The sequence below is a fragment of the Hipposideros armiger genome, unplaced genomic scaffold (assembly GCF_001890085.2).
Source record: "Hipposideros armiger isolate ML-2016 unplaced genomic scaffold, ASM189008v1 scaffold_49, whole genome shotgun sequence".
Classification (NCBI taxonomy): Eukaryota; Metazoa; Chordata; class Mammalia; order Chiroptera; family Hipposideridae; genus Hipposideros; species Hipposideros armiger.
In genome coordinates, this window is record NW_017731399.1 from 1,491,893 (window position 1) to 1,518,417 (window position 26,525).

Here is a 26,525-nt window from a genome sequence, read left to right on the forward strand (position 1 = left end):
CGAAGCCCCTGACTTCTGTGGGGATGGACAGCCTGTATACAACAGACCGGGTTAGGAGGACAAAACATGCGCTTGCAACTGTGCTGACAGGTCTCAGAGCCCGGAAGCTGCGTGAGTTTTTGCCTTTCACACTTTTGTAACCTAATAAGAATGTAACTACTCGCTAGAAACAAGAAGGTAAAGCCACTCTGCTATGGCAATGACACAGAGGGAGAGGACAGAGGCCCTTTAGTATTCTTGGAACATCAACGCCATTAAAAAAAAAAAAAAGAGGAGGAGGAGGGAAGGGAGCAACCTCAGGACCAGCACACGGCGGTGCCACCACCATCTTGATGTCCTTGACGCGTGCAGATGGTGTGGAAGTGGCTGGCACCAGAAGAGCCCGTGAGAAGCAATGAGCGGCCAATGGAGATTTATGTGAGGAGAGTGAGATGGACAAGGTAAAATTGTCAGGAGGAGTTGTTAGAAAGTAAAATATATTGTGACAATTCCACTCCTGCCGTTCATCAATAAACTGACAGATCATTTAGTGTCAATTAGGAGTGATAGATGGACAAGTCCCCATGATCCTGGGCCAAAATTAATGGCTGGGAGGGAGAGGGTGATTGAAAATGACGGCTGACATTGAGAGCAAAGTCCTGAAAGTCCCTGAGGGGCCATTACTTGCCTCATTCCCTTGCAGATCAATGCAGGGACAAACCCAAAAACAGACACTTTGAGACAAAACTTAATCAGACTACCTATCCTTCCTCCCTTTGCCAAGTCTGGTTGCCTTTCATTCAGCTCCATTCCCCATGGCCACGCCAGTGTCCCACCTCGGGGTGCAGCTTCAGAGCCAAAGGCAGCCCAGCTCCAAGGTGGGATCTTTGGCACAGCCATGACCTTGGTGCCAGGAGAAGGGACAGGTAGTGAGCCCAGAGGTCAGGCACTTCCCGAAGTTGGCCCTTTCCTATAGTTCGGGAGTGAGTGTTTGAGTTCTGGCACCCAACACCTCTAGCCAGTGAGGTGGGGACACATGCTCGGCTCTCTGTCTTGGGCAGCGTAATGCAAATAAAACAAAGGTATCCCAGAAACTCACATCCGTTGGCTGTGAGGTCTCGGTCAGATGTGTAAACAGCCCTCCACCTCTCCCCTGGTGACAGCAGACATAGGTCTCTGTGAGCCTCACTCTCCTCACCCCACCCTCCTAGTGGGAACATACCTACCTTACAGAATGGAACCTATCTGGCAGAGCTGGAGTAATGCACATACAAGGCGCAGCTATGGAAGAAATGTCTACCCCGCCCCATTCCTATGTTGAACCCCTAGTCCCCAACGTGATAGTGTTTGGAGGTGGGGCCTTTGGGAGGTGATTAGGTCACGAGGGCAGAGCCATGGTAGGATTAGTGCCCTTATAAAATGAGGACGAGACACAAGATCTCTTTCTGTGTGTGCACACGCCAAGGCAGACCATGTAAGGACGCAGCCTGGAGGAGGGCCCTCAGCAAGCGCCCAACCATGCTGGCACCCTGATCGCAGGCTCCCAGCCTCCAGAACTGTGAGAACTAGCTGTTGTTTCAGTCACCCAGTCTGTGGTGTCCTGTTATAGCAGCCCAAACGGACTAAGACAGGTGTCTAGCACAGTGCCCTACTATCATCCCCCCAAAAGAATTTAAAGAGAGGACACTGTTTTTCAGGGTGAATTCTCTGCTCTAACCAGACTGACAATGAGGTACTGCCCCCAGCTCCCCCAACACTTATGCCTACACCAGTCCTTGAACAGAATACTCTCCTCCGAGTCTCTTTAGTCATCAGAATTCACCCCGCGTGACCCCCATCGTCGATGCAAGGGACTCCCGGACCACTGTTCAGGCTTTCTCCTGTGAGGTCACATCTCCAGTGTTAGCCTAGTTCATTCATTTCTCTCGTATGATGTGCGCCTTCTGCCATTCCTGATTTTTGTGAAATGAAAATGCCTGCTCTCCCCAGTTGAAGTCCAAGCTTTTGCAGGGCGGGCAGCACTCTGAGGTCCCTGGAGCGCCCTGCAAACAGCAGAAGCTCCTGTTTTCCAGCCTTCACGAGGCAGATCCTCAGGGGAGCCCGCTATTGCCTCTCTTACCCCTAGTCAGCCTCCTTTCTTCTTCCTGTTTCACATCTGTTCTACTTGCCCCCAGATGCCAGCTGTCCTTCACTTCAACAAGCTCAACAGTCACTCTACCTTCCTACTTTAAAAAATAAAATAGAGGCCAATCCAAAATGAAATTCCCACAATCCCCTCTTCTTCTCCAGCTTTCTTGATAACTAACCCAGCCCTTCCAAGCTTTCTCCTATCCTAGAGGAAAAATGTCCCACCGCATCTTGTCCAAAGTTAATTGATCTTTCTTGGAAGGTCTGATCCTATCCCTCCTCCAGGACCCTACCCCTTCTAATCCTCCCTGTTTCACCTGGACTCTCTCTGCCCAGGTGCTACACACACGCTTCTCAACACAGGCGTCCCCTTCCAAATCCTGTCCCCTCTCTGTCCTTTCTTTCTCAGAGCAGTAGCCTGTGTTACTGTCCCCATTTCCTCAGTCCTCACTTCCTCTTCAGCCCACTGGAATCTGGTTTCTGCCCCAATGTAAGTCACAGAACCACTTTTTCAGAGGCCCGAGTAGTCTTCAAACAGCCAAATTGAAGGCTCTGTTCTTGTCTTCTCTTTGTATAGGTGACTCAAATTGCATCTCTTCTGACCACTCTTCTAAACTCCAAAACTGTGGAAATGATCAACATGGACCCCTACCAGCCCCAATCAGCTCTCTCTCCTCCTGCATTCCCTATCTGATGGCACCACGACCCAACCAGTCACCGAAGTGAGGCACGTCACAGTGACCTTCAGCCCCTCCCTCTGCCCTGCATTCAACCAATGACACTTCTATTAACTCTACCTCCAAAATGTCTCCAGACCTCCTCTCCTATCCGTGCTCACGCTGCTGCCCCAGTGCAGGCTCTTATCATCCTTCATACAGTGTTACCTTTCCAGCAGGTCTGCCAGGCTTTCAGAGCTCCAATTCCCACTGATAGCAAAGTGATCAATCAAAACTACTGATCTGATCATTCATGTGTTCAGTAATCACTGAGTGCTTATTATGGGCTGGCACTGTTTGAGGCTCTGGAGGTATGCAAATAAGAGTACGTATCCTCTCATGGAGCTTACGTTACAATAGAAAGAAAAAGACAGCATGTGTGTGTGCACATATACACACATATGTATGCATGTAGGTCAGGTGGTGATACATAAAGCAGGAGATGGGGAACACAGAGTGATGAGGGGTGCAACTTTATACACAGGGAGGTCAGACAGAGCCTCGTAAGTCTCGGGAAGGACTTTGGGTTTCCTTTGGCTGGGAGGAGAATCACTGGAGGGTTCTGAGCAGACAAGTGAAATGATCTCACCTAGGTTTTCAAAAGGTCACCCTGCTCTGCAGAGATAAGACTGAGGGAGGCAAGGGTGAAAGGGTGACAGGAGGCTCTCACATGAGTCAATGCTAGAAACGGTGGTGGCTATCGCTGGGCACTGGTAGCGTAGACAACAGGTGCATTTCAACCCCAGACTGAACACGGCTTGCTGATAAGGCTGAATAGGAGTGGAGACAAAGACAGGAGTCCAGGATGATGCCAAACTCGTTTATCGTCTGAGTAACAGGGAAGATGGGGTCACCATTTACGGAGATCTGGACCAGGCTTTAGGAGGCACAGGCTAGGGGATGAAGTAGAAGGAGTGGAAATTAAGAGGACCGATTTGGACATGTTAGGATTGAGCTGTGCATGCAAGGAGAAACGTCACGTGGGCAGCGGGATGTTCGTGGCAGGACTGGGCCGGACATATAAATTCTGGAGTCATCAGTGTATGATAGTTAGACTCCTGAGACTGGGTTGAGATCATGCCAAGAGTGAGTGACAGAGAAGAGAGGAAGTTCAAGGACGAGCCCTGGGTACGCCTACTTTCAGAAGGGTCAGAGCTAGGCCACAGGCTGAGGAGCCAAGCAAGTAATCCCTTGAGAAGTAACACACGAAACGGAAAAGCATCTCTCTCCAAGAGGAAACTGATTTCATCTGGAAAAATCTTTAATATATTCATTGAGGAATAAACACTTGAGATTCTCCTTTGTTCTCTAAGGAGCAGATACATGATTTGCCTCATTTCCATATTTCAAAATAAATTCCAGATAGTAAAAGCACTAAAATCCCCTAACAGCTTAGAAAAATGGGGCTCCGCTTTGAAATGACACCTACATTTCAAAGTCACCTTCTTGTTCTTAGGTAACCCTAAAAAGTAATGTTACGTTCCATAAAGGAAACAGCGTGGTGAACGGACAGAAGGACGAATGGGACAGAGTAACAAGTCCAAAGTAGACTCAGGTTCATACACAGATGTCGATTACGGTAAAGGTGGCTTCTAAGTTCACTGCGAAAAGGATGGATTTTTAAATAAATGGCGCTGGGACGAAAGCCATTTAGAAAAACATAAAACTAGCTCCATACCTCTTACCATACACTGACATTAATTCCATGTGGATCAGAGAGCTACATTTTAAAAGTTAGATTTAGGGTGTGGCTGCGTCCCAATAAGACGATCTCTAAAAACAGGCAGCTGGCTGAGCAGCCAACAGGTGGCAGGATGGCTCAGCTGGTGAGAGCACGTGCTCCTAACAACAAGGTTGCCATTTCGACTCCCGCATGGGATGGTGGACTACGCCCACCTGCAACAAAAACTGAACACAGCACCTTGAGCTGAGCGGCCACAAGCTGCTGATGGGAAGCCAGATGGCGACTGGACTTGGAGCTGAGCTAGCGGTGCCCTCCACAACTAAGACTGATGGACAACAACTTGGCTGTTCCCCTTCCTCAATTCCCCAACACTGTTCCCCTTCCCCAATTCCCCAATAAAATCTTTAAAAATTAAATAAATGTAATAAAAATAAAATAAAAACAGGCAGCTGGTCTGTGTGCCACAATTTGCTGAATCTAAATACGTGAAAACAAAGAAGGATAAATTTTTATATTTGCATATACATGCTTATTTTTTGTAAAAAAGAAGTATAGGTAGGATAAACCAGAAATGAATAAAGAGACTACTGATAAGGGATGAATGGGAACGAGGTAGAGGGGATAAGGATGGGGACGAGACATCTCTGAGTATATCTTTCTATACCACTTTGATAGGATAAAAATTAAACAGTATCACCTGTTCTTGCCAAAAAGCTTTAACTTGAATCCATCATGAGGCATCAACCAGAGAACTTGAGAATGTGAGACATTCTACAAGACAACTGGCCTGGGTTCTTCAAAAAAGTCACAGTATGGGTGGCGATGGCTCAGGGTTGGAATTATTGGGTTGTCAGAAAAGTCATGACATATTTTTTCTGTTTTTCATTGAAAAAATGCGTCATGACTCTTCCAAAAACCCAATATTTTAGATTAAGAGACTAAAAACAGAAAGAACTACCAAACACAATGTGAGAAGGCCGATGGGATCCTGGAGCTATAAAAGACTTTTTTGGGACAAGTAGGGAAATGTAAACTATATATTAAGTATTATTAAATCATTATGAAATTTCTTAGATGTGATCATTTTTACTATCATTATTTGGAGGGTGTCCTTAATCTTTAGAGATGCATGAAATATCATAACAGCTACAGCTCCTTTTCAAATGATTCAGGGGGAAGAAATGTGTGTGTGTGTGTGTGTGTGTGTGTGTGTGTGTGTGTGTGTGTGTGTGTTTAGAGGTGAGGAGAGGAAGGGAGAGGAAAAGAATTGGAAAATTTTTTAATAGTGTGATTTATTTTTTATTAGTTTCAGGTGTACAGAACAATGCAATAGTTATCCTTTTCACCCCTCAAAAAAAACAATCCCCTCCCCCATCTACTGCCTTCCCACCCCCGATATCATACTTACCTATTATAATTCCATTGACTCCATTCCCACACTCTACTCCACATCCTGTGATTATATGTATATATAATTATAGTTGACATAGTGTGATTTTGAAGGCGACAATTGCTGATGGAAATTCTGAACAAGAGTAATGTGTATTCTTTGAGAAATAAAAATTCCCTTCCTGAGTATATCTTAAGTAGTTAAAGTGGATAGTTGGCTATCCCACTGGTTAGTAAATACTTTTTTTGGTTTACCTTTTACCTAAGACTTAGTGCAAGGGATTAAAGACCAAAATGATGTGTAATCTAGCAGTTACTAATAGGCAATTCTATTCTGTTTAGAAAGTTACTTTAAGGATGACACAGAAAGCTACAATATGGATGAACTTTGAAAACATTATGCCAAGTAAAAGAAGCCAGTCATAAACGGTGACATCATATATGATTCCATGTATAAGAAATGTCCCAAATAGGCAAATTATAGAGACAGGAAGCAGGTTGACTGGTGGTGGCCTAGGGCTGGGAGGTTAGGGGGACATGGGAAGTAACTGCTAACAGGTACAGGGTTTCTTTGGGGGGAGTGATAAAAATGTTCTAAAATTAGTTGTGGTGACAGCAGCACAAGTCTGTGAATAGACTAACAACTAAATTGTACATTTTAAATGGGTGAATTGTAAAGTATATGAGTTCCATCTCAATAAACTGTTATAAGAATAAGAATAACAGCACAAGAGCAAAGCACCCACCCTCCCTCCCAGGAGCTGCTGGCACTCACTTTGAAGCCTTCATGGAATCGTCTGCCCAGCCTCCTTGGCGGCGGGGTGGTTTGGGAGGGACAGCCTACAAGGAAAGAGAAGCCGAAATAATACAGTCACTCAACATGTGCATTCAAGCGAGCTGTGGCTTTGGTCAAAGTCACCTGAAGCAACATGCAACCTATCAAAACTTTTCAAATATAAATATTTCATTTACTATGAAAATCTGGGTGTTGTCATCCCTTTCTGGTGGGTAGACCAATTGGCAAGAGCTGGAGAGTAATTTGGCAATGTCTACTGAAAGTCTTAGACACAAATGCTCACACTTTTTAAGCCAGCAATTCTAATCCAAGGAAGTTCACCCCAAGGAAATAATCAGAGAGAAACAATGTCATTTTTGAATCATGAATACATAATTGGCAACAACCAAAACAGATCGCAATAAGGAATTTAGTAAATCACGGAATGCAAAAGTGAAAATACTATGCAATAATGAATAGTATGAAAATGTAATGAAAAACTATGCTAAAAAAGAATACTTAATGATATGAGAAGGTTCAATATATATTAACTTTTAAAAACATGTTGCTAAACAGTGGGTATATGCTTCTGATTTTGTGAAAAGATTATTAATAGCTAATATCTAGAGTTAATTAGCTCTAAGTACATGAGTGAAAGGGGACTCCAGTGATAGAATTATGGGAAATTTTTATTTTCCTTCTTGTACTATTGGGCATTTTCCAAAATTTTTTTTTACAATCAATTTATACTAACTTCTATAAACAGAAAAGGAATAAAATAAAGATATAAGAGAGAGGCTGGCTTAAAAGTCATAAACTAAACCGGTGGGTTAAAAGATCTCAGATTATTTGGGCAGGAAGCATTCGCCTGCAATGGATACATTCAGAAACAACAAGTGGTGCAGAAATCCTTGTCCAGCCTGAATCAACTAAAAATACCAAAGGAACATCAAGCAATCCACTCAGTCACTCAAGTTGGGTAAAAGAACAAAGAACATTTTCTATTTTGAATTACCCAGCACACACCTAGATATTTTTTGAAATTCCTCCTTTTCCCCCAAGAACTTCACATAATCGTTAACTGTTGCTTAGTCTAAGGAGACACTTAAGATAAATGGACTAAAACGGGGGGTTGGCAAACTTTTTCTATGAGGGCTAGGTGGTCAATATTTTTGGTTTTGTGGACCGCGCAATCTGTTACAATGCCTCTCCTTGGATTCTGCAGGGCAATAAATGGCCACAGGTGGGTGGTAAGGACGCACATGGGTGTAACTGTGTTCCAATAAAACTTTACTGAAACAAGCAGTGGGCCAAATTTGGCAGGAAGGGTGTGGGCTGCTCACCCTTCAACTAAAATGTGTCACTGCAACATCCTTTAAGGCTGCTGCTTAAGGCCTAACCTGAAACGTTTTAAGAAAACACTCCCTCCACATGCCAAAACACATTTCTTGATACTTTTGAAATTTTTGCACCAAGATGTTTTCTTTCCTGCTTCTCTAGTAGCACTCCAGGGGCACCCCAGCCTGCCAAGGACGTGCTCCATCTAGATATGGGGCCTTTCTTTGGGGTGAGGCTGAGCCTTCTGGAAATGACTGACTAAGAAGCAGCCAAGTCCTAGAATGCCTGTATCCAACTTAGCTCCTGGGAATGTATGCAGCACTTTAGAGAAAACGAGCTTGCGTTTTCTATGCAAGAAGCAGGTAATGGAGCTGTCTGGGGGCTCTGTACATCTCAGAAATGACAAAAATGCAGAAGTGAAATATGAGCTGTTGTTGGTTTCTCAGCAGAGGGATCCAAAGAGGATGGACTAAGAGGCCCCCGCTATCGCTTCCCAGGCCACACATCCTGTTTGGTGGACCTGCCAGCCCACACTAGCCCATCACCAGGCTAGAGGGGAAGCCTTATGTCCCATGACCCTTCTTTGCTAGACACAGTTGACTGAACCAGGGGTGTACCAGTCTGACCCAATTGGAACCAACCGAATTCTCTGTGCCAGGAATCTAGAATTGAAGCTCAGAGCTCAGGCTGTTCAGACAGCACTGAGCACTGGAAATGTAAGGACCAGCTGGGGTCAGAATAACCCAAACTACCACACATCAAAGTTGTGTATAAGCGGAGACCAAGGACCTTGTCTTCCTGAGCTCTTACCGTGGGTCAGGCAGCACACTGGGGAGACTTCCATGTGAAGGAGAGCTGACCTGAGCCACATCAGGCCCCTTGAGGATGTTTTAAAGTAATACGGCTTTAAATCATCCATGTGCTTTTGCAGATAACTTCCATACTTCTTTCCTCAAGGATAGGGCCATCTTGTGATAATGTGAATTCCTGAATCTAAAGATCACAAACTAGTCACTATACGTTTTGTTTGGTCATACAGTGGTTTTCTGTATGTTTTTATTTTATCATTTCAACTACCATTTAAGAAGTTGAAAACAGAAAAAAGAGAGAAAGAGAGAGAGACTCCATTAAGCCTGGCCTGAGCTGTCATGTTGACTACTAATGAACATTATATGGTTAATCAAATTTCTTAAAATTCTAAAAACCAAAACAATCACTTTCTCTTCTTTAACCACAAACCAGGAAGCCATGGCTATTGAAAGCATAAGTGAAAATCTTTTCTATGTAGACATAACACAAAGACACATTTTCTCTCATATTCTTCCCATTACAAAATGGCACCAGCTGTTAAATGAAGACAATAGCAGGGGCCAGCCGAGTGGCTCAGTTGGTTAAGAGCTCGCTCAAGAGTTTGAGCTCTGAGCAACTGCGGTTCGATGCCCACCTGAGCTGAGCTGCCAAAAGGTGGCAGGATGGCTCAGCTAAAAAAAAAAAAAAAGACAATAGTTTCAGAATGTGAACAAGAAAGGGGTGCTATAATAAATCCAAGAGAAGGTAACCTCGGGTGATCTGATCATAAATCCCTACCTGGGCAGGTCATGGTGGGTAGTCACGCCCAGACTTGTAACTTCTTTAATGAAAGGTTTTTAAGCAAACCCTGTCCACCATTTTGGGCATATAGGTTAACATGAGTTTGAAATGCCAGGAGTAATCCTCTTTTCCAGACCAGAGAAAGCACAACCATCCTCAAGAGAGCACCTAATCTTGTTAACGGTCCTGTACCTTGCTTTTTCCCACCTTCATATAATCTTCCTTACGTTCCCTCAAGTCTAAGTATATAAAAGAAACCACATAACTGTCATTCTCCAAAGCATTTGAGATCTTGCTTCCCAGCAAATATCATCAGTTTGACTCAAACAAATTCTTATAAAAGTTCTGTGCCAGTTTGGACATTCTTACATCGACAAAAACAAAAAGATCACCCTGTAACAGTCCCTCCTCCACATCAAATAGAATTAACAACTAGTTCCAAAATCAGAGGCTTTTTTTGTTTTATACTAATGACCAAAGACTTCAGGGTTTGACATATGTTGTAAAAACTACGTAAGCTACTTTTCATTGAGATCACCTGGGTGAGGAAGCGTTACAAAGAAATTCTCTGCACAAAACAGGGCAGGGTTACAGTTGTCCCCCTTGGTCCCTAGTAGGAGTCTTGGCCAACCTCAAGAGAGAGCGCTGAGGCATCCAGATGGGAGATGGGAGATGCGGGGTGGGGGGTGGGGGGGGGAGGCAGAGCTTAATGTCCGCAAGGTAGGGCTTGGGCATTGCGTGGGAGATGTGTCTTTCCTGAGTGGGGATCCTTATGTTCATGATTTAGTACTCTGAGTTCAAAGGTAAGAAATTTCTTTTGTAAATACTCTCTATCATAAATTCTTGGTATGGCCACACACAGATACCCTCTCTGGATAAGTCAGGCCTAGTTAACCACTGTTATCAAGTTATAAAGGCTCTTCCCCAGTATTCAGCTTTGTTCCCTAGGTGGGGAGCGGGGCACTGTCCTACGCGCACCAGCTGAGTTAGAAAAAGCAAGACGTCATTCCTGTCCTCAAATGTTACCCCAGTTCAGTGAGGCTGAGAAGCCAGGCAGAATCCAGGGTGGGCCAGGTCTGTTCGAAACCTATGTGATCGGACATCAGGTTTCATCTGAAACGTAAGAGGCGGCAGTGGAAGTGGGAGATGGCCATTAGAGGCGGAGGTACCGAGCACCCTTCCAGAGAGAGGCTGCATCCCGGGTCCAAAGGCGAAGCTGAGGGCTCCCTCAGCCATGGGTAGTTCCATTGAATCATGCAGTTTTCTTGTCACCTTTGGTGGTTTTTCTTGGGCCACTTTCTCCTTGGACATCATTAAGACAGTGCTCTGACAAGCATGCATACGTTTGTAATACATAACTAAAGGCTAAACAGACTTGTACCAACTTGGGAAGTGCTGAGGACGAGAGGTCAAAGAGGCTTTATGGGAAAAGTGGGGCTGGCCCTAGATTGGCAGGCTAAGCAGAGATAAGGAAAGCACTCTGAAGCCACCAGCTACAAGGTGCAGGATAGCATAGAACACTCAGCCTATAGCAAATGCTGTTCTCTGATGATATCGGAGCTCTCCCTGGGAAACTCTCTGGAGTCTGAGCACCGCAGCCTCCATTACTTTACCACGCTGGCTGCAAGTGGAAGCTGATGTAACTTGATCATAATGCAGTAGTTTGAAATTAGGTGCAAATGATCTGTTTGAAATGGAAGCGGATGACTGGCATTTAGCAATATACTTTAAAAAGGTCTGGTGGACAGTCCAGCCCCTGAATGCCCGGCTGCTCTCCCTCAGAGCTCTGATGACATCTCGATACCTAGTTAGCCCTGTTTCAGAAAGAGCCCCATGGCTGTGCCCAGGGTGATCAGTGCCCAGGACACACTCTGAGGCCAACACACTGCTGTTGCTCCTTTTAGGACCAACTGCCAGAAATGCTATGCCTGCCCTTCCCCCATGCAGTCACAGATCAGATTCTGGGGGGCTCTGGGGGCCTGGATGCCCTCCCCAGCTCGAATGTCAGAACCCCAGTCCCCACCTGCAGCGGTGAGAAGCTGTAACCCTTTAGTGTGGGTTCTTCCATTTGGGCCACAGGTCCTTCCCTCTGCTGCCAGTCAGGTCTGGGTAGGACAAGGGAACACAGGAACATGTGGTTGATTTTCCCTCAGATCGTGTGTGTCCGAGCTCTCTGTATTCTGAATTTTCTGCGTAATGACCAGGGCATTTAAAGGAAAGGGAATTGACTCGTGTTCCATCCTCAAAACCAGAAACGTAATCTTTAGGCACGTTAAGACAGTTGTGACATTTTTTTTCATGGAGCACACCAACTCCAGACTCCTCCTTGACCAAGCACTCAGGAAACATTTCCAGTCTGTTTGAGTGATGACTTTGGAAGAAATTTGTTTGCTGTCCCGCTGTTAGGGAGGAAGGGGAAAAAAAACCCAAAAACCCAGGATGTGTGAGAGAGAGTAAAGCCCAAATGATCTTACAAGCCAGAAAGAAGGCCTGATCTATTCTTTAGTCCTGGTGTATTCTTTAAATTGCTCTGCTTCTGAAATTCAGAGGCACAGCCCCAAGACATCTGCTGCGAAAACTATTTCCAATTTTGGCAGATTTACTGCCAGGTAACATTAGCCAAACTTCTCTTAAAAAAGGAAGCATCCTAAAATGTGCAACACCAGGAGGGACAGAAATAGGAATGGGTGACGGTCGCCGGAGGGCAGTGCATCCCTCCCACTCTCTTCTGAAAGCTCGAGTCACATCCCCGAGTGTGGGAAATGGGCACCGCCCGCTGGGGCTGCCGCCGGACGGACAGAAGGGGCAGGACCCCGCATAGCTCCTGAAGAGAAGCAAAAAATGTGTTCTCTCCACAAATAAACAGGGGGCAGCAATGACTGCGAGTAAAGAGCGGGAAGCACGTGACTGGTGGCTGCAGTCCTGAAATACCAGCTTTCTACAAAAGGGAGCCTGTGATAGGCAGAGAGCGGGGGAATTCAGGAAACGGCCTCTTTATATGGTCTCATCCGAATGGGCCAGGATTCAACTCACTGGAATTACCAAGTCAGAGGGAGCTTTTCGGGCCAGACTTGTTTCTGATCTTTATATGGTTCCCCCAGATTCTTAAGATGCCAAAATAGAAAAGATGCTACAGTGCCAAAAAAGGAGCCTTTTGAGTTTAGAAGCTTCTCACACAACTCTCACAAGTCCTAGAGAAGCCTCACGGTATGAGTCAGTCCAAATCCAAACTGCAACCTGTTTCAAAAAAAGCCAGCCCAAACACACGTATAAATTACCAACAGAAAAGACGTTTAGTTAAGCAAGATCCACTGCACACTTCATGCCTACCCATCTTCCAGCTATTAGGAGCAAAACAGCTCCCGTGTGCAAACCTGGATTACCGGCTAAAAGCAAACTTCCCTTCCTTTCTCCAGCCACTTGAAAGAAGGTCCAAGAGAGCGGTTCTTATCTGCTGGATGAGCGAGAAGACTAACACTTCTGACTACTCGCATCCCCTGCAGGGGCTGCACTTATTCCCCCAATTTGGCCACTACACACAGTTCCATCTTGCCAAAGTCTCCCTCCAGCCTCAACCCTGGGTCTGACAACTAAGTCACTATAAACCTGAGTTTCCCCTCATAGATTTACAAGGTCATGGAAGGTAATGGACCATCCAAGAGCCCCTGTGAGTAAACACAGCTCTTTCAAGCTGAAATAGACATACGAAAATGAAAAATCCATTTTAAGGATACGAAAGAAGCCTGATCATCAATAGATGCTAAAGCCATTAGGTGAAAGACTAATTGATGGGGAACTGGACAGTTTCACGGTGCCAAAAAAAATCACCCCACACATCACGTGCCTGTTGCAAGGGAGAAAACGTTCCTTAACCATAGAGACAGCGATCACCACCTGAACTCAGCGGTCCAACTTTTTAGCAGCATCAACCGTGGGACATGACGAGCTGCCGCTTAAAGCACGCCGCGCCATCCAGGAAGCATTCTTACCACATTAGTGGGAATCTAATCAGGCCTTCCAGCAAGCTGGAAGTCAGGTGAAAGAGGAGCAGGTTCAGTGACACGGGGAAGAATCAGACAAATCCAGCACGAGGGAAACTCTATACCACAAGCGGCCCAAACCCGCCAAAAAGCCAAGACCATTAAAAAGGTGTGTGTGGGGTGGGGACTATGGTAAATTTAAGAGACAAGAGAAGCTTCATGGAGTGTTTCTTGATTGGATCCTGGGTTGAAAAAAAAAATAGCTATAAAAGACATTTTGGAGACACCTGGGGAAATGAATTACGGACTGAGTAATAGGTGATATTAAGGAATTGTGAATACTATTAGATGTGGAAAAGTATATTTCTAGGAGACTGTTTCTATTTTTTAGAGCTATATGCTGAAGTATTTAAGTGACCTGTCATGATGTTTGTTTTGAAATAATTCAGCAACAAATTATATATGAAACATAAATGCGTATTTTAAAATATTTTATAAATTGTCATTTAAGTAAATATGGCAAAACAGTGACAACAGTATCTATTGATGATACGTTCAGTAAGACAGGAGAAGCAGAAAATAGCTCGGTCTCACCCTTGTCTGTTTAGTGAGGCCAGCAGAGGGAAGAGTTACGGGTAAGGTCGGGATTAAAAAGCGATGCCCAAAACAAACTGTAACAGCTTGTGCCAAGCTGCGTTAGGCTGAATTCCACATACATCTCTGTGCTTGGGAAGTAGCTGTGTCTTTACTGCATATCACAAGCCACTCTCCTCATACCAACAGTGCGGTGACACTGAAGAATGAGTGACTAAATTGGGGGTGGGGGTGGGGAGTGGAGGGAGAAGTGAGTTTGTTAGAAGTAAAGGAAAAAGTTACAGTTTTAGGGGTGGGGTGGGGGAGGGGAGGAGAGGTCAGGGTCGGGGAAAGGAGGGGCAGTCCTGGCTGGGCTGGAATTCTAGAACTGTCACTTTCTAGTTGTGTCGCCTTGGGCTAGCCCCATCTTCACTAAGCCTTCTTTCCTCATGTGTAAAATGCGAAGGGTCATGAGGCCCTTCTAGGCCTATTGCAAACATGGCAAACCATCTCTGGCCTGGAGCCAACACTTCATAAATGATGGTGATAGTGGCTACTGTATTACGCATCCGAAATAACAATAGTAATAAAATGCAGGCTTTGGTGGGAAAAAGTCCTTCGTGCCTCGGGTTGAGACAATGGAAAGTGCCTGGTAGGCAAACACTGCAGGGCCTTTTATTTGGGACGGCCTAGCACAAGTTTCCTTCCAGGGATCCACCTCTTACCTACTGCGGCTTCCCTGAAGAGAGAGAAGCGCTTTCAAGTCACCTGTGCCGAGAAGATGAAACCACAGTTTCGCTGCTCAGTGAGAGATCAATGTGATGCTCAGGACAACCACAGTGTCTGCAATTACTCTGGAGGTGTCACCTTCCCCAAATATTCCCACATGCCCTATAATAAAAAAAGACCCATCTCCCATATCTCAATACACAGTCATCAAGCTGCCCATTTCAAAGGACTCGCGGGATTGGGCTGCCAGCAATTTGTTGAAGAGGGTGATCTAAAGAGAACAGATTTCAGCCCCCAAAAATCATTCTTAAAATTCATCCTGGATTTTCCTCCCGATGATGGCATCCTCTTAATCTCAATTATTCCTCTTTGAGTCATCCTAAATCAGCCCTCCCTCTTCTTGGGTCTATAACTTTCAGACACATATAAAGAAATGCCCTGTTCCGCCATACATTTCCTGGTTCGGCCAAAATAAACATTCCTTTCAGCTTTCATCATAAATCAAAACCTATACGTTTTTGTCATTCTCCTTTCAGTTTGTTAAAAGCCATTGGCACGTGTGCAGCCAGGAACGCACGCAAGGTCGGAGGTGTCAACTCCCAGCACTTCAAGAAGCAAGGCCTCCTGGCACCTGTAACTTTGTATAAGCATAGTCTAGACTTGCTACCGCAACCAAATCCGGGCTGGGATAATGTGGAGCCAGTTGAGAGCAGAGGAGCAAGCCGTCACCTGGATGCTTTTGGAAACCTCATCTCTCACAAGACTCCTCAAGGGCGATGATGGAGAGGTGGAGAGAGGTCGAAAGGAGTACAGCAGTACCTTGGTTTGCGAGCATAATTCGTTCCGGAAACAAACTACTCGTATTGCAAAACATTGCTCGTTTTACCACATTAAAACGTATTAGAAATGTTTGCTCGTCTTGTGGAACACTCGCAAACCACGTTACTTGCAATCCAAGGTTTTACTGCATTCAACTCTGCGCTGGCAGCCCCCATCCTGTGACACCCAGTGAGGAAGCCGGGTTCAGTTCCCCGCCCTGCTCACCGGGGTGAGACCCCAGACATCGCAGGGCTCACACGGAAGTTCTTTATAGGCCTCAGTTGTGGAAGACAGAGGAGGAGACGCTTCAAGCACAGAGCAAGGTCATGGCTGGCATATGAGCACTCGCTTTATTCTACCCTCCCAACAACCTTTCAAGTGACCCCGGGAATCCTAAATTTTTTCTTTAACTTCTAGAACTGTGTTTCCCAAACTCGAAACTAGATTTCATGAACTGTCAGTATCTGGAAAAACAAATTTTGTTTGTGAAGGGTCAGGTGTGGTTGGCAGTACAGAGTTAACAGTTTTTAATTTTGTTAAGAATCTTCAAAAAAAAACACAAAACACCCCACCATTTCCTCTTACCATCATTTCATTAAAGAAGGGAACTTTTTAATCTTACCAAATCACCAAGGACACAAACCAGGATAAAGAATGGTTCTTTAAATTGAATACATTCAGTTAATGAAAAAGTTATTCTATTGTTTTTTGTTTTCTCATTTTGGTAAAAACTTCCTCATAGGCCAGTGTTACAGCCTGCTAGGTTCTATCTCTTTTTCAGCTTCTCAGACCAAGCCCAAGGTTGTTTCTCAGACTCTTTTCCCACCCATTCCCAAACATAAAGGGCTGAAGGCCAGCCACTCTATTGCACAATGGCTGGACACGAAAGGCATGACCTGGGGAAAGTTACTTCATCTGTACTACTCAGCTGAGACTACACAGGAAGACTTCCTGCTCTTGAAACAGGGCACTGCCAACCCCTCCAACTCTAGAGGACTTTCTAGATTAACTTCCAGAGTGCTCAGCACAGCACCGGCACGGATAAGCCCGTACATCTTGGTGACTGTATCTCTGGGCCTCTTTCACACCCGTAAGTCTCATTGTTACTTCTGTGTGTACTACTGACGTCAGAATACTTTCTGCCTCAACAGCTAATGTGCCTGAAGGCCTCTGTCAGTTATCCCAAAAGAAAAATCAACACAATCTGTTCCTACAACAACTACACTCATTGTTTTCTCACCAACGTACCACTTGAAAACAGCCTCTGTGAATTCTGAAACAATCCAAAACAATCGGCAGGTTCTGGATCCAGTAATGGGAGAGCAGTTTGTACTCAAATAACCTTCACACAGATAACAATGATAAATTCTGGACCCAATATAGAAAACAACTGCTTGAAGGCACTGGAGGGCAAGCAAAAGCAGGCAGAAACTGGAAGGGATTTGCTCTCCGAAAGAAAAGAACTGCACTAGGTAAAAGTCCATGTTTAAATGGATCTTCCTCTTGAGGGCCATCCCCAGTCTGGGTAGCAACAGAGCAGCTAGAATTCAAGCAGAAAGCTGCAGTTTTATTGGCTTGAGGACAAATCTGGGGGCTGCCAGAGTCACTAAAAATAGAGAGGGAGAAGTCCTGGGAAGGAGGGAGCCCCAAATCTGCGTGTAAACTCCCCTAAATTCCTTTAGTTAATACCTGAACTGCACATGCATGGAGGAGACTCCAAGAAACCCAGTGGAGAGCAACTACTGAAGGGCTAAAAAAAAAAACAACGAAGTGGAAATGAGATTTCAGCTGTTGCTCACTACTGCAAGGGAGAGAGATTGGAGTTTGAGTTCCACCAAGTTAGAGGCACTTGGGACACACCTTGGGTATTCCACTGAAATCCCAGAAGAACCACACCTTAGGAGTAAAGACCATGCTCTGGGATTATGGGATTTGTTCTGGGACTAAGGGCAAAACCAAAATAGATCTGACCTAACAAAGCCTAAAACTAAGTCTCCATAAATTCAAGGTGATCTGCAAATAATTAAACTGCTAAAATAAAAATCAACACTTTTCAGAGTAGGTAATATAATCCAGATTTTCTACAATGCATTATCCACAATGTCCTTTGTACAAACCAAAATTACTAGACGTGTGAAGAAACATGAAAATGTGATCCCTAGTCAAAAGAAAAAAAAAATAGTAAAAACTGACCCCAATATGACCCATATATTAGAATTAACAGACAAGGGTTTTAAAGCAGCTTTATAAGTATCTTCGAGGACTTAAAAGAAAATATGGTCATAATGAACGAAAAAATGGGGAATTGAACAGAAAAAGAAGCTATGTAAAAGAGAAAAAAAACAAATGGAAATGTAGAATTGAAAAGTTCAATACCTGAACCAAAAAAAGTTCAGTTTGACACAGAAGAAATAATCAGTAAATTAAAAGACAGATCAATAGAAAATATTCAATTTGAAGAACAAAAGATAATAAATAGGAAAATATTAACAATGCCTCATGGACAAAAAACACAGGACTAGTCTATAGGACAATATCAAGCAGTTTAATATACAGTAAAACCTTGGATTGCGAATAATGTGGTTTGCGAGTGTTCCACAAGGCAAGCAAACATTTCTAATACATTTTAATGTGGTAAATGAGCGATGTCTAGCAATATGAGTAGTTTGTTTCTGGAACAAATTATACAGGTATTACTACTGCATATGCACTTGAAGTCCCAGGAACATGGAGAGAGAAAATTGGGCAGAAAAGATATTTGAAGAAATAATGTCTAAAATTTCCCAAATTTGGTGAAAAATATTGACTTACTGATCTAAGAACCTCAGCAAATCCCAAGCAGAATCAACACAAAGAAAATCACAGGTAGGCACATCATGGTCAAACTGCTGAAAATCAAAAAAGATAAAAAGGAAATCCTTAAAGCAGCAAGAGAAGAAAAGATGTATATACAGGAAAACAATCATTGGAAACAATGAAGGCCAGAGGACAAAGCAATGACAATCGTTAAAGTGCTGAAATTAAAAAAAAAAAAAATATATATATATATATATATATATATATATATATATTAACCCAGAATTCTCTATCAATAGAAAATATCTTTTAAAAATGAGGGTGAGATGAAAACAGTTTCAGATCAACTGTTATTCAGATCAACAAAACAGAGAAGTTGTTTTGGCAAATCTGTACTACAAGAAATGCCAAGAAAAGTTCTTCAGGCTATAGAGAAATGACACCGGATGGAAACTTGGATCTACAAAATGAAACAGAAATGGTAGACATGAAGATGAATATAAAAGACGATCTCTTTTTCTCTTAATTTCTCTAAGTGACAACTGTTTAAAGTGAAATGACAAGTGGTATTGTGGCGTTTATAACATATGTAGTTTTAAAGTATATGACATCGCTAGCACATAGGATGAGGGGACAAATGGGACTTATATTGCTACAAGGATCTCACACTTCATGTGAAGTAGTATGATATTAACACTATGTAGCCAATGATAAGGATGCATATGCCAATCCCTAGAGCACCCACTGAAAAGAGGGTATAAAAAGCTATACCTGAAAAGCCAATGGGGGGATTCAAATGGACTATAAAAGCAATCAGCTAAACACGGTGACATAATTCCCTATTATGCTGGGTAAAGGCATGTGACCATAAATGTTTCAGTCTATCACCAATGACATTCAACATTAGTCAGTACACTTTTCCTGCAAAGTACCATTATTAAAAGAATATTTTACTATCATTCTGCTCCTTCTTGGTAATTATTGACACGTTACATAATGAAAAGAAATCTAGCCTAGCTAATGATTTCAATGAAGCTTTCTGATCACGATCTTATGGCTCCTAAACAGATTAGATATTCTGTATTCACAGCACTTTTTTCATCTCCTAAAACCCGGCTTTCCCCTGTGGACTTCATTTGTCTTGCAGTTCTCTCCAATTGAGCTTGCTCGTTCTTTAAAACCCCACAAACCAGTTCCAAGATAACACTCCTGCCTCACCTCCCAAAGTTCTTTTAGACCATCAATCTTCCAAATTATACAGAACACTTCTTTGGAAACTCATACCGTTCAGCCACATCACCTCCTTCCTTCTTCTCCCTGTCACTAACAATTGCCTGAGCACAGATTGATCAAAAATTTGGACATTTTTGCTCCACAACTAGTCCCATCATTCTAAGTCAATGTTCACATGAACAATTCATCTAATGCTTAGATTCATAATTTCCCAAGCCTTTAGACACCAACGACCTTGCTACTTTTTCAAACTCATTATAACCTGAAACTGCTCCATCTTTGAAATATCTAGTCCTGTCCTTCCATCCTTATCTAAGAATGTCCTTCTTGGTCTCACTTCCTTTCCTATCAACCCAGCTCAATTCCAAGGTCCATCATATCATGCCTTATTTCCTTGTCCTTTTACCACATTTCCTCTAGAAATTCCCAAAACCTGTATCAAGCCAACCACTGCCTCCGCTATGTCAATACCCAGCCTGCTGAGGGGTGGTGGAGAAAATGCACAACCATGCAAATTAAGTCTCAATAAGCTCATGCTCTGTCTTCTTTCAGCTCCACCAAAACAACCCCATTTATAACTGCATCCAAAAAAAAAAAAAGACCTATGAATAAATTTAACCAAGGAAGTAAAAGACCTGTACTCGAAATACTGAAGATACAAATAAATGGAAACATATGAGGCCCGACAATTAAGTTTCGCAAACTTGCTGCAACCATGTTGCTAACCTTTTTTGATATCAGAGGGATTATTCATTATGAATTTGTACCAAATGGACAAACAGTTAATCAAGTTTACTATTTGGAAGTGCTGAAAAGGCTGCGTGAAAAAAATAGACAACCACAGGCCGGCCGAGTGATGCGTTGGTTAATAGTTGGCTTGGGATGCTAGCTCTGAGTGGCAGGGCCCTGGTTCAGATCCCACATGAGGGGCAGTGATGCTGCGCCCTCTACAGCTAAGATAGTGAACAACAGCTCGACCTGGAGCTGGGCTGCCGTGAGGCGATGGTGTAGGCTGCAGTGGGGCTGGCCAGCAGCCGGCGTGAGCTGTGGTGAGCCGCCATGAATGGCTGTCCAAGGGCCGGCAAGCAACTGCCTCACCCAGGAAGAGTGCAATGATAATACCAGCATGGACCTGTGAAGCGACATCCTCCACAACCAGACTGAAGAACAAAAAAGGACAGCAATTTGTCTGTTCCCCTTCTCTGATTCTTCAATGCTGTTGCCCTCCCCCATTCCCCAATTTAAAAAAAAATAATAATTAATTTAAAAAAATAGACAACCTGAACTTTTTGCCAACAATTTATGGTTCTTGCATCACGACAATGCACCAGCTCACATGGCGCTGTCTGTGAGGGAGTTTTTAGCCAGTAAACAAATAACTGTATTGAAACACCCTCCCTACTCACCTGTTCTGGCCCCCAATGACTTCTTTCTTTACCCGAAGATAAAGGAAATATTCAAAAGAAGACATTTTAATGACATTCAGGATATCAAGGGTAATACGATGACGGCTCTGATAGCCATTCCAGAGAAAGTTCCAAAATTGCTTTGAAGGGTGGACTAGGCACTGGCGTCGGTGCATAGCTTCCCATGCACAGGGAGGACTTCAAGGGTGACCGTAGTGATATTCAGCAATGAGGTATGTAGCACTTTTTCTAAGATGAGTTTGCGAACTTAATTGTCCGACCTCATATACCATGCTCGTGGGTAGGAAGAATTAACATAGTTAAAATGTCCACACTATCCCAAGCAATCTATAGATTCAATGCAATCCTATCAAAATACCAATGGCATTTTTCACAGAACAAAAACAAATAGTCCAAAAACTTATATGGAACCATAAAAGACCCTGAATAGCCACAGCAATCTTGAGAAAGAACAAAATTGGAGATATCACAATGCCTGACATCAAACTATACTACAAGCACGCATGTCAAAACATAGTCACTCAATTCTTTCAAAATATTTACTGAGAATCTGCCTGGTGTGTGGTACTGTGCCAGGCGCCCATAGGCCCCTCTCTGAAGGCTCCCCTGAAAGTACAGGGACCCCTATTGCTAAATCCAATAGACCCTGCTCCGGAAAAAGGGTCTCACTTTCCTGGGTCCTCTTGGCAACACCAAACGCTCTTGACCCAAGTCCTTAACATGCGCGCTTATCTTGGCTCTGGACGCCACAGGCGCCTACTTCCCCCTCGCCTCTCTAGCCACTCCTCCTCCATCTCCTTTTGTGAGCTATTCTTTGGCTGTGTGTCCCTTAAATCTGGGGGTTCCTCAGGTTCTGTCCAAGGCCTCTTCTCTTCTTACCCTACAAACTCTCCCCTTTGGAGCTGGGCTTCTATTTACCACCTCAGTACGAATGGCTTCCTAACCTCTAGCTCCAGCTGAGCCCAGTCCGGAGCACGAGTCCCAAACATCGAAGCCTTCTGGACCTCTCCAGCTAGTGGTCTCACAGACACCTTAAACTTGCCTGCTCCTAAATTGAGCTCATCACCCTCCCGCACCTGTTCCTCATTCATTGGGTGAGTACTTCCTGAGGACCTACGAAGTGCCAGGGGAGCAGCTTACAATTAGTGAGGGGGGCGGATCTAAATAGTTACACAAACATAGTTACAAACTGTGGTGAGGGTGGCAGAGAAAAAGCAGAAACGAACAAAAAGCTACAAGAGAGTATAATAAGGGGAGCTAATTTAAATGAGAATGTAATATTTAACAGAAGGAGTGATATTCACACTGAATCCAAAGAAGTAGGAGTCAGCCCAGCAAAGGGTAGGGGGGACTATTCTAGGGAGCTACTCTATTCTACTTTACTCTACTCTACAGAATGACAGTGTTTTAGGGAACTCAAATAAATAGGGAACTGCATAAGCAAAGCAAAGACTCCCTGTGACTGCAACCGAGGTAGCAGGTATGAAATGAGGCTAGAGAGGTGGGCAAGGCCCAAATCACACAAGGTCAAAGTTAAAAATTTGTGATTTTTTTTATCTTAAGGGCCATGGGCATCCATTAAAGGGTTTGGGGTGTGAAATGAATCCTGCACATTTTTATCAGACCATTCTGGCTAAACTGCAGGAGGGCGGGAATATAAAAGGAGAGACCAGTTATGAGGCAACTGTTGTGGTCCAGGTAAGTTAACAGTGCCTTAAACCATTCTCTAATTTTCAACTTTTTTTTTTCCTAACAGAATGAAATTTACAGCCATAGATTCTGAGAAGTCTTTGCTCTGGGAAACTTGCCTGAATATAAGTCAATTCTCACCACAACAAAAGTATTATTAACACGAAAACATTCACATACCAAAAAGTAAGATTTCTGAACATGAGCCAGTAGTCCACTTACTCCAAACAGGAGTCAAGCCAAATTCCAATATTAAAATGGAATCTGACCCATTCCACTTGGAATGAGTCGTAAGCAGATATGACCTATGGTTGCTAATCACATGTGTGTTCTTTTAATGCAAATTAAGGATGCAGAGGAGTCTAAGGTGGGGGTTCTCATCTTCCTTGAGGCAATGCAATAGTTATAGGTCCAGCACTGACTGGGCTGGTATCATTGACACATTTACACATATTTTTATTAAGCACCTAGCATTTACTTGTAATTAGTAGAATCTAGGTGATTTAGTCTCTTATTCTGTGAAATCAAAAAACATTCTCTAAATCCTATCAGACTATGACTAATTCAACGTTACTTCCATGACAGGCAGATTTCTCTCCTAGGGTTACTAGGATCACACACACACACACACACACACACACACACAGTATGTGTGTGTGTGTGTGTGTGGTGTGTGTATTCTATTCTCAGAGGAAGCTAAGAATTTTTAAGGCATAAATTACATATGAACACTGTAAGCTACTGGTCTACTAAGCACCTCTTATGAAGGATGAGCCAGGTGAGTTCCAAGCCATCAATACTACACTTGAGCACATCTCAGAGGTTCTCTTGAACAGCAAACACAAATGCAAAGAAAGAAGTGGAATGGCTGCACTGAAGATGCATCAGTGAAAGACAAGGCTACAAAAATATTGAAAGGTCACAGTCTGACCCTCATAATATCACCAATTATTTCAGTGCCACGTAAGAAATGCTGGCCTCATATGGTTCATTTGTCAAAAAAGGCAAGGGGGTTGGTTTTCAAATATTTGAAAACCATCTTACTGCTTGCAAAGGTCACTGAGGCCATTACTCCATCACCTGCATGGTGACTTCCTCCACTAACAAATCCAACGTGCCATGCTCTCTCCCTTGCCTCCAGAACTTGGCACATGTTCGTCCCTCTAGTCGAAATACTCTCCTCTCCGTACCCCACCCAGGCCCCTTACATCCACTAACTTCTATTCATCCTTCAAGTCTCAACTCAAACGTGATTTATTTTCCTGGACAAACTTTTCAGATGTCCCCAAGAGTAAAAGGGCTGCAATGTAGGTATTCCCATATCTTCTGTGTTCACCTCCACCTGGCACATACTTCTCTGCAGCCCCCAGATCATAGAGGACAGGGAGCATGTCTGATCTGTCACTGTCCTGCCAACTTCAAGCATAATACCTGGCACATAGAAAGCTTTCAATCAAGTAAAGTGAATGGATGTTACCGTCCACTCCAAGGTCACAGAGGTCACCAAGGTCACTCTTGCCCTCCTCATTTTCTACTCATATGCCTCCAGAATGACAAAATGATATGTCAGCAATTAAGGAATGGAAAGACTGCCAACCTCTAGACAGAGAGTTGGGTTTTGAAAAGAAGATGGAAGGATATTGGCAAATATTAATAACTGGTCAATGGCTTAGGCAGAGATGCTTCTAGAGGAGACAAATGAAATGGGTCTCAAGTGGCACAAAGAATTCTCACCAACAGGACTCTTCATCCAAATGTTTCTTTGCCCTAAAGTCCAGTTAGTTCTATGAAATAAGGAGATCTCTGTATCCTGAACAGAACTGTATTTGAAGATAAGTTGATAATACTTTCTAATTCTCATGTGACACAGATAATTGTTAGCATGTGGTGGGTACTGTCCTGAGAGCTTTATACATTCTCTTATTTAATCCTCCAACAACCCTATGAGATAGCCAATACTATCAGCTCCATTCAACAGATGAGCAAACAGGCTTGAAGTGGTTAAGTGATTTGCCCAGGATATAAACCCAGTAATTGGCAAAGCTGGGACTAATGATTAAATGATCATCTATTCTACTTCTCAGGTTGTGTCAATAATAACAAGCTTAAAGGAGCACTAGGCTAAACTCTTTACATGTATTTCTCATTGAACCCTCCCCAAAGGTGAGGAAAAGAATCTTAACAGTGCTCTTCCAGCACTGCCTTTCATCCCGGGACTTGGAGGAAGCCAGCCAGGGCGACTCTCCGCTTTACAGATAGTAAAGAGAGGCATGAGCTGGGAATGTGCATTGTACTGGACCAGTGAAAGTGCCTGAGCCAGAGCTGGAGGAGAATCTTGAGATGCTATTTCTAATTGCAGGCTCTACCCTGAGATGACATTCCCTCCCACACAGTGGCCGGCCCCTGGGATGGGTCAGTGATGCGCATCTGTCCACCACAAGGGAGAGCTCAAAACTGAAACATGCAAAGTATGAAATAAATATGAAGTGTGGAAAACACATTCCTCATGAGCAGTTCCACATCAAATTCCCCGCATCCCTCTTCAGCGACGTTATCAGAAGCATCATTCAATCCAGCCCATTGGAGGGGGACTACGAAAAAGGCTGAAAAATGTGACCAATCAGGAAAGTTATTTTTGTGAGAAAGGAGAAAAATGTCACCAAAAAGGGTCAGCAGATAACCCTATTGGGCTGAAAATAACTGCCCAGCTGGCAGACCAGTCAGGGAACAGGCGGAGGGCGAGAGACGTCATGCCAGCCTCCAAGGGAGCCCCAGCTGAGTGAAGCTGCTGGGGGATGAGGACATTGGCCTAATTTGGGAACATGAGCCCAGCAGCATTTTTCAGATTCCTGCATGAGAATCTGGCTAACTTTCAATTCTGCATCCTAGGAGGAACACTGAAGGGATGGGGGGAAGAGAAAGGGAACAGCTGGGATTCAAACACTTCTCTAGACAAGCCGATGAATAAGGGTGATCAAGTGAAAACATCCTCCCTCTCCAAAAGGATTCCAAAAGCACAAATGATCCAAACGTCTCTCCCCTCCCTCCAAAAGCCTTTTCCTACTAGGAGGTCTGTGCGTTTACTTAGCTAGAGGCTAGGAGAGGTTAGGTGGTGGTAGAGCACCTGGCTGGAGTCAGAAAAACTAGACTAGGGTCAGAGATTAGCTGAATGACTCTGGACAAGTCACCTAACCTCTTGAAATCTCCGTGTCCTCAGAGCTAAAATGAGATAATAGTACCTACTTCATGAGCTACCATGAAACTGAAATAGCACATGGCAGGTGATTAAGTGAAAGGTAGCAACTGTTCCAACATAAGCTAAAATTATTATTATTAAAAGTACAATCTGCAAAATAAAAGCTAAGCCACAAAGAGGTCTAGACCCCATCAAGAAATGGTCATCCGAGAGATAGGCCAGTCCTGGAGAGGTCTGGCCCGAAACTACTTTTCTCCAACCTCAATATATGGTAGTGCAACTTTATAGTAGAAAGTGTCTGGCAAATACCATATGATCTCACTTATATGTGGATTTTAAGAAACTGAATAAATGAGTAATGTAAACAGAAACAGTCTCAGAGACACAGAGGAAAAACTAAGGGTTGCTAGTTGGGACAAGGTGGGGATGAAGGAGAAGGGGAAGGGACGAGACAATACAAATTGGTAACTACAATATGGCCTCAG

The 26,525-nt window shown here is 43.7% G+C and overlaps 1 protein-coding gene across 1 annotated transcript in view; it reads right to left on the reverse strand.

The window, feature by feature from the left end:
• The window catches only part of IFT43 (intraflagellar transport 43), a 79,066-nt gene that overhangs the window by 43,823 nt on the left and 8,718 nt on the right, over positions 1-26,525 (reverse strand). The window contains exon 3 of the mRNA XM_019640266.1: positions 6,671-6,735. Within this exon, the coding sequence (XP_019495811.1) occupies positions 6,671-6,735 (65 nt within the window). The remainder of the gene's footprint in view (positions 1-6,670; positions 6,736-26,525) is intronic.